The 8,009-nt window shown below is 34.7% G+C and overlaps 1 protein-coding gene across 1 annotated transcript; it reads right to left on the reverse strand.

Moving 5' to 3' along the window:
* Nucleotides 1-1,222: 1,222 nt before the first annotated feature.
* LOC122298958 lies at nt 1,223-3,929 on the reverse strand. Its single transcript, XM_043108800.1, has 4 exons — nt 3,782-3,929; nt 3,018-3,199; nt 1,485-1,587; nt 1,223-1,392 (listed from the first exon to the last, which is right to left on the reverse strand). The coding sequence occupies exons 1-4, from the start codon at nt 3,927-3,929 to the stop codon at nt 1,223-1,225; spliced, it is 603 nt and encodes a 200-aa protein (XP_042964734.1).
* Nucleotides 3,930-8,009: the final 4,080 nt, after the last annotated feature.

Genomic DNA, 8,009 nt, shown 5'->3' on the forward strand with positions numbered 1-8,009 from the left:
GAATCGATGTGCACTCAATGGCGCCATGGGTAGCGACCAATTTGATATTTGGCTGTACTCCCTTTATTAGTATTCCAGCTTGTATTTTATATATAGACAGTGGCAAAGACCCTAATTGAATTTTTTGTAATCCTTTCATCTATCTATAAAATATGATTGATTAGAAAAAAAAAGTTGATACTAATAAAAAAATCAAAACTAATGAAATGAGTAATGCCTCTAACAAGTTCGTCATATATATTTTGGCTTGAAACCATGAATTTATTACCACCCCAATGATTTTTAGCACAATCCAACTGTGGTGTGTGATGTGGCAGCAATTCATTCTTTTTGATAAATTTGGATAGATTGGAGAGCGATAATTCTAGTGGTGCTGGTGCTTGTGTGAATGGTTTTAAGGTGTGGAAGACGATTGATAGATCTAGACAAACTTAATCGAAAATAGTGAAGGTCATGCAGGGTGGGTGGTAAGAGAGGAAGCTGAAGATGGAAGAAAGAAGAAGAAAACCATTAGAGAAAGAAGATGGAGGGGGAAAGAGGGACTCTGATGACGAATAGAATTGAGATAATTTTGATGGCTAGTTCCAACAGATGATCAACACATAAAAGACAACAGATTCACCCAAAAAATATAGATAAAATGATTTTGATGTTAATTCAAATGTTTAAAATTCAAGAATGTTGAAATCAACCCACAAGCCAGGTTGTAATAGCTATAAATTGAAAATATCATAATTTTAACAAAAATAACAAAATCCCAATAATCACACCAAAAATGACTAAGTAATTAAAGAAGTAATCTGAAAGAAATTTAGCCCAAATTGAATTTAAAATCACTTCCTAAACGAGAATTGAAATATTATCATAAAAGGTAAAAAAAAAATCTAAAAATGGAAATTTGAAGGGGAAAAAAAGTAGATTTTGGCCTTAAAAATGATGCACACCAACATAGTTAAATGATCATGACGTGCACGCTAAAAATGGCTTTCTGAATTGGGGTCATATGTGCAATTCCCATACCCGTAGCCAAAGTTATGGTCAAAATACCAAAAAGGGCCCAAAACTGTCCCATATCGCGGAAAGATCATTGTTTCCTGCCATGCTTGCTCTCAGCTACCGTCTTGAGGTAGTTCAGCACCATCAATGTGCAATCTGATAGATCAGTATCATATGACCTGGATTCTCCTCAATCAGTTGCCCTGGGTTGGAAAGAACTCGCCCTCTAGTCCTCAGTAGCTTTATCGGGATCCACAAAATAAGGACTCAAATGTTTCATATTGAATACATCAGAGGTCTTCAAATGGCTTGAGAGGCACACCCTGTATGCGTTGTCATTGATCTTCTGAAGAACCTCACAGGGTCCAATCTTCCTCTCCTTAAGCTTATTATATTCTCCAAATAGGAAAACGATCATGAGTTAATACCATCCAAAAAAAATCACCAACATCAAATAGTACCTGACGACGATGACTGTTAGCCTGAACCTTGTACTTTGTTAGCCTGAACCTTGTACTTGGCATTACTCTTATGAACCTTGTACTTGGCATTACTCTTATAGATGGCCAACTTCACTTGCTCATGGAAGTCCTAAAGATGTTTTGCTAATTCATCTGCCTTGTGAGTTAAACGACCAATATGTGGAATAGGAGCTAAGTCAAGCACAATTGACGGGTTCTAGCCGTAGACAGTCTCAAATGGGCTTAGCCACATAGTTCTGTTCTTGGACCTATGATGGAGATGCAAGAAGGGCCTTTTGCAATGTCACTAGAAGGGCTAGGCGTGCCGAGGCTAGGAGATTGGCTTTAGGTTGCTTGCATGGTTCAAATGGGGAAGCTTTGGGCGCGCAAGACATGACCTCGAAAGACCAACCACTTGCCACCTAGATGTTGACCGAGTTTCTTGACAATTCCCTTGATTTTAGGGGCTGATGCAATTTAGAGGAAGTTGGACATTTGAATGCTCTTTAAATTGGGAAGTTTGAATATCGATTTGTTCATTTGTTGGATTTTTCCTCTTAATTTTAGGAGTTGTTGGGTTTGTTTTGAAATGTTATCTTGAAAAAGGTTGTTAGAAGGAATAATTGAGGGATGACTAACCGAACCCTAGGGTATTTAAATATTTTGCAGCTTTGTATTTGATTATTATACTATTATTTTGAATAAAAGTTTATCACCTATTTCGAGAATTGAGTGCTAGTTCGAGTTAGTCTTGATTTTCATACTCTAAACTATTCGGATCTTGGTGTTGCCTCAAGGTAGCCCTTGATTCATCCATCCAACACGACCGTAAATACCTAAGAGCGAGTGAGGCTTCCATCAACTTGTGGTGGGCGAATTCTAATTGTGATAAAGCCAAATCCCATTGCTTTTGTTTATTCCTTGCCAAACTCCTCAAAACATTACCCAAACTCCAATTTACTACCTTGGTCTGACCATCTGTCTGGGAGTCGTAGGCGTTGATGAAATTCAACTTCATCCCTAGTTTCTCCCATAAACTCTTTTATAAATTGCTCATGAACTTGGTATCATAATCTAAAGTAGTGGGCCCAGTGGCTGAGCTAGGAATTTATTCTAGGGGGCCAAACAAAGCTAGAACAATATATATAAAATATTTTTTTTTGTTCTACTTTTATATAATTTTTTTTACGATATATAATAATCTGATAGGAAGATTTACAATAAAAATAAAATACGTTTAATACAACTTATGTATTAAAAAATATTTGATATGTCAATAACAATATATCATTAAAATAATATAAAGACATCCATACCAATATATTAAACAAAAGAAATACAGAATGTCTAAAATTGTAACTTGTGTTCTTTTAAACAAAAAAAATCATCAAGTATTGAATCTAAATCAAAATTCTCAGTTATTTCTCTTTCAATATAGACAACTAAATTATTTGCTAAGAATTCATCTTCAATCTTGTTGCGAAACCTAACAATCTTCATAGCTGAAAATGCTCATTCACTGGTTGCTGTAGACATTAGAAGAGTCAAAATTAGACGAACCAATCTATCAATAAGATAGTATGTCTTTGATTTCTCTGTCTCTACCAATCTTTGACATAAATCTGCAATGGATCTCAAATCTTGAAACATTGGATTGCTAAACACATTAACTTCAAAATGCTTCAATTGAAACCTTAAATTGATTTTCTCATTCTCAGAAAAATCAAGAGGATAATAATCTTCTACAAGACAACATATATCATCAATATTAAAGGATTTATATCCATCCTTTGAATCCAAAGCTGAGTTAAGGGTTAAAAACTTTGTCGTTACTTCACCAAATCTATTATCAAGCTCTTGTATTTGAAAATTTATAGTAGCATTAAATATTTCAAAATGATAATGATGCTCTATCGTAATGTGATCTCGTTGATAACGACCACGACCTTGTACATAACGAGAGCTCAATTCTGGAATGTCAATATCAAATTTCTTAAAAAAAGAGACAACATTCTCAAGTAGATTTTCCCAACCTTCATTTCTCAACTTTTGAACAAATCCTTTTGTAGTAGAAACCATATTCATGGTATTTAAAATATCTTGAGATTTTTGCTGCAAAACTTGACAAAGAACATTAGTAATACCCATGATTTCCTTCATTAAATATAAAGTAAATATGAATTCGAATGAGGTAATCATTTTATAAACAGCATTCACATTCTCGCGTTGAGAGTAAGTGGATCCTTCTTTTATTATGGTTTCAAGCGCCGAGCAAGTGGCTTCAAACATTCATAGTAGACTGCAAATAGAATAAAAATGAGAACCCCAACGAGAATCACCAGCTCGTTTGATAGTGCCAATTTGGTTAGCTCCTTTTCTACTTTCAAGTTCATCAATGGCTATCATATGTGCAATATGTGTTGCCTGAGCAGCTTGCAATTCATCATGACGTTTACATGAAGCGCCCACCATATTTATAATAAAGTTTAAATTTGATAAAAACTCATGAAGAGAAATCACCTCTCTAGATGCAACAATTAATGCTAATTGTAATCGATGAGTAAACAATGAACATAGTATGCATATGGGCAATCTTTAAGAAATAATGCTTGCTATCCGTTCCATTCACCACGCATATTACTAGCACTATCATATCCCTGTCCACGAATATTTTGAATATCAAGACAATGACAAGAAAGAACTGCAGATATTTCATTCTTTAGAGTCAATACCGATGTATCTTTAACATGTACAAGATCAAAAAATCATTCTTGTATAAAACCATCAACATCAACAAATCTCAAGATTATAGCCATTTGCTCCATTTTAGACTCATCTTGTGCCTCATCAACAATAATGCAAAATCGAGAATCCCCAACATATTCACGAATTTTATTTCTTACTTTCTTTGCAAGAACTTCTAAAATCTTTTTTTGAATTTGGGGTGAAGTATACTTTGAGGATTTAGGAGCATTTTCCAAAACAAGTTTTCCAACTTTGTCATTATATGAAGCCAAGAGTTTAAGCATCTCTAGAAAATTACCTCGATTTTTTGAATCAAGGGTCTCATCATGACCTCTAAATGCAATCCTTGAAATGCAAGCCATCGAACAACATCAATAGATGTTTTTACTCGGAGTCGATTATTGAGAATTTGTTTAGAGTTTTGTACATTCATTACTTTATCAATATGTTGTGATTGTTTCAATAAATCCTCACAAGATTTCACAGCATTATTATGAGAAGAACAAGGATCCTCCCCAATATGATTCAAAACGACACAATGTTTTTCATCATTAATCTTCTTCCAATTTCTAAATCACATGACAGTAAATACATCTCATCCATAATGTTGAGATGTTTTCATTGTAAAAAGATAACAAGGTAAACAATATGTAACATCTTTTGATGAAGAATACTCTAACCAAGATCCAAATTGTACGAACCATAAAGCTTGAAAATGACAAGGATGCTTTACAGAACTAGAAAATGGATATTTTGAGAGATGTATTTGATATGGACTCATTTTTAAATAAGTTCTTCTTATTTCATCACATTGATTGACTGGATAATTCCATATAGGAGGGCATAATCCCGGATTTCATTATAGAGAAGATATATCAATCTCTTTAGATTTAAGTGTTGACGATGTAAAATGAATTCATTCAGATTTCAAAATTGGAGAGTTAAGATCATATTTTTCTTAGGTTCAATCCTTGGAATTTTAGAAGAATTTTCTGAAAGATCAACTTCTTTTCTTTTGAAGAACGAGTCGATAGTTTTTAATTTAGACATCATTCATGAACCTAAATTTAAAATCAAATTGAAACATATAAAATGAAGTTAGAAACTTAGATAAACTTGATAGATTCTAATAATAAGGTCTCAAATTAAAATCAAACAATTTATTAAAACACATAATGCTATAAAAAAAACTACTTAAATCAGTACATACAATCATACACAATTAATCTATGTAATATATATATATATATATATATATATAATATGATTAATACTAATATAAAATTTTTATAAAGAAAAAAGACATACCCGCGTGCAGATAAAGGAGTAAGGTGTAAGGAAATGATGCTCCATAGGGCCGTCACCATGAGATGAGAATTGACAGTCTGGTAGGGGCTATCAAATACGTCTGTTAATCTACTAAAAAACAAAATGTTAGTTTGCTATATTAAAAAAAAATCATTAATCTGCTAAATAAATAAAGTATTAATCTATTAAAAGTATTAATCTATTAAATAAATAAATAGTATTTTGAATTTGTAGTGACTAGTGAAGCTGTGAGTGTGATTGTGTGAGGGCCTAGTATCACTATCGAGGATTAGGAAAAAAAAAAAATTCAAAGAAAGGTCAAAAAGTAACCGAGTCCGAGACAAAAGGCAGTTCTTTAGTTTTAAGCTTTAAGCCTTTGACAGTTTGACTCTTTGACCGTAAGGCTTCCAGTGGAAGCTTCAAAAATCAAAAGCCAAAAGCTGGGACGATTTGGGCAAACCTTTGTCTAGAAATGCGATGGAGCGGGAGTGAGAGCACGTTGCGAATCGCAATTTGGTCATGCGAAAATGTGAGAACTGAGAAAACTTTTGGTCCTTTGTAGATCAGGAAAATGGAAATGGGTCGGTCAGTCAGTCGGTGGTCATGCCTCACAGGTAAAGCTTGCTTATTTTCTTATTCGTTTGAATCGTTTTGATGTTGAAAAATGGAGAAAACAAAATGTGAAGGACAATAGGTGTTATGACGTTGGAAAATGGAGAAAAAAATGTGAAGGGTGAGATGTGAAGTATTGTTGTGCCGTGTGTGAAGGTAATACAGTCTGTAAATCAGTAAATGGCAGTCTAGCAGATTGCCTTAAACTATAACATAGAGATTGAAATGCTTTAGAAAATGGAAAGAGGTGAGAAATCTTACCGGTTATAGTTAGATTTTTTTTTTAATTTTATTTATTTCTAGAGGGGGGCCAATACATGATAAATTAATATTATTTTATTAAATTAAAAAAATTAACATTTATATTTTTTTTTTCAAATTTCTGTGGGGGCCATGGCCCCCCTGCCCCAATGTGGCTCCGCCACTGAATGGACCATGAAACACCATGTAAATGAATAATCTCCTTGAAATATAGATGAGTGATCTCTATAGTATCCATTGTTTTCTTGCAAGCTACAAAATGAACCATCTTGGAAGACCTATCAACCACGCCCAAGATAGAATCCATGGCACTTTGGGCTCAGGGTAAGCCCAACACAAAGTCCATACTAACATCGAACCAAGGGGCTTCAGAAATAGGTAAATGAGTGTCCATGCTCGCATTAGTAAGAGCCCCCTTGGACCCTCTGGCACATAAAGCATCACTCCAAGTAATGAGCCATATCGTTGATCAACTTGGGCTAATATTAATGAGATGAGACCAAGGCCAAAGTCTTGTCTTGCCCAAAGTGACCCTCGCTATGAAGTTCACTGATAATCTAATGCCTTAGTGAAGAATCTGGAATGCACAACTGTAATCCATGAAATAAATAGCCATTAAGTGAAACAAAATCAATTCGTTGACTATCAGTTACCTCCCGAAATATCTTTTTGAATAAAGGATCTACTGCATATAAATCACTGAAAATGTCAAATCCTGCAACCTTGGTGTACATGGTGGTGAGGAGTAACATACAATGACTTAGGGCATCTGCCACATGGTTCAGACTTCCTGATTGGTGCCTCCAAGGAAATGTGAACTCCTGTAAGTATGCTACATTCTTGGTATGCTGTCTACTCAACTTGTGTTGACCATTGATGTACTTCAAGGCTTCGTGGTTAGTGATGAGGATGAACTACTTCTATACCAGGTAGTGACACTAATGCTTCGGGGACTAAACTATAGTGTAGAATTCTAGATCATAAGTGGAATACTTTTTCTTGGATCCTGATAGTTCCTCACTGAAAAAGGCTATCAGGCACCCCTCCTGACTTAGATTACTACCAATGCCAACCGTAGATGCATCACAATTGACCTTAAACACCTTTTCAAAATCTAGAAATTTCAAAATTGATGCCTCTGTCATCTTTTCCTTAAACACGTCCCTTGAGGCACTCAGTGATAGGAGCAATCAAGGTACAAAGATTTTTGATGACCGGTGGTAGAAGGACGCCAATCCATGGACATTCATGAAATTGTGCAATGTCTTAAGTGTGAGCCACTCCAAAATTGCATCTACCTTTGACTGATCTGCACAAAAACCATTAGTAGACACAACAAAACCAAGGAAAGTGACAAAAGTAGTAAAGAAAGAGCACTTCTTTAGATTGATAAACAAACACTCATGTCTCAGCATATCAAAAATAGCTCGAAGGTGATCGAAGTGTGACGCCCATCTCGGACTATAAATGAGGATATCTTCAAAGTAAACAACAACGAATTTCCCCATAAAAGGCTATAAAACCTTATGCATAAACTGCATGAACGTGCTGGGCCCATTGGATAGTCCAAAAGGCATGACCATCCACTCATACAAACCATCTTGCATCTTAAATATTGTTTTCCAC

Source organism: Carya illinoinensis, chromosome 16, assembly GCF_018687715.1.
Source record: "Carya illinoinensis cultivar Pawnee chromosome 16, C.illinoinensisPawnee_v1, whole genome shotgun sequence".
Classification (NCBI taxonomy): Eukaryota; Viridiplantae; Streptophyta; class Magnoliopsida; order Fagales; family Juglandaceae; genus Carya; species Carya illinoinensis.

What these genes read in the sequence shown, in the direction of transcription:
- LOC122298958 (XM_043108800.1), bottom strand. Translation starts at nt 3,929, where the DNA reads ATGGTGGGCGCTTCATGTAAACGTCATGATGAATTGCAAGCTGCTCAG. An exon ending in ACTATCTTATTGATAGATTG is followed by an intron (nt 1,588 to 3,017) that starts GTTCGTCTAATT and finishes AAACATCTTTAG; the next exon opens with GACTTCCATGAGCAAGTGAA. An exon ending in TCAGGCTAACAAAGTACAAG is followed by an intron (nt 1,393 to 1,484) that starts GTTCAGGCTAAC and finishes TCCTATTTGGAG; the next exon opens with AATATAATAAGCTTAAGGAG.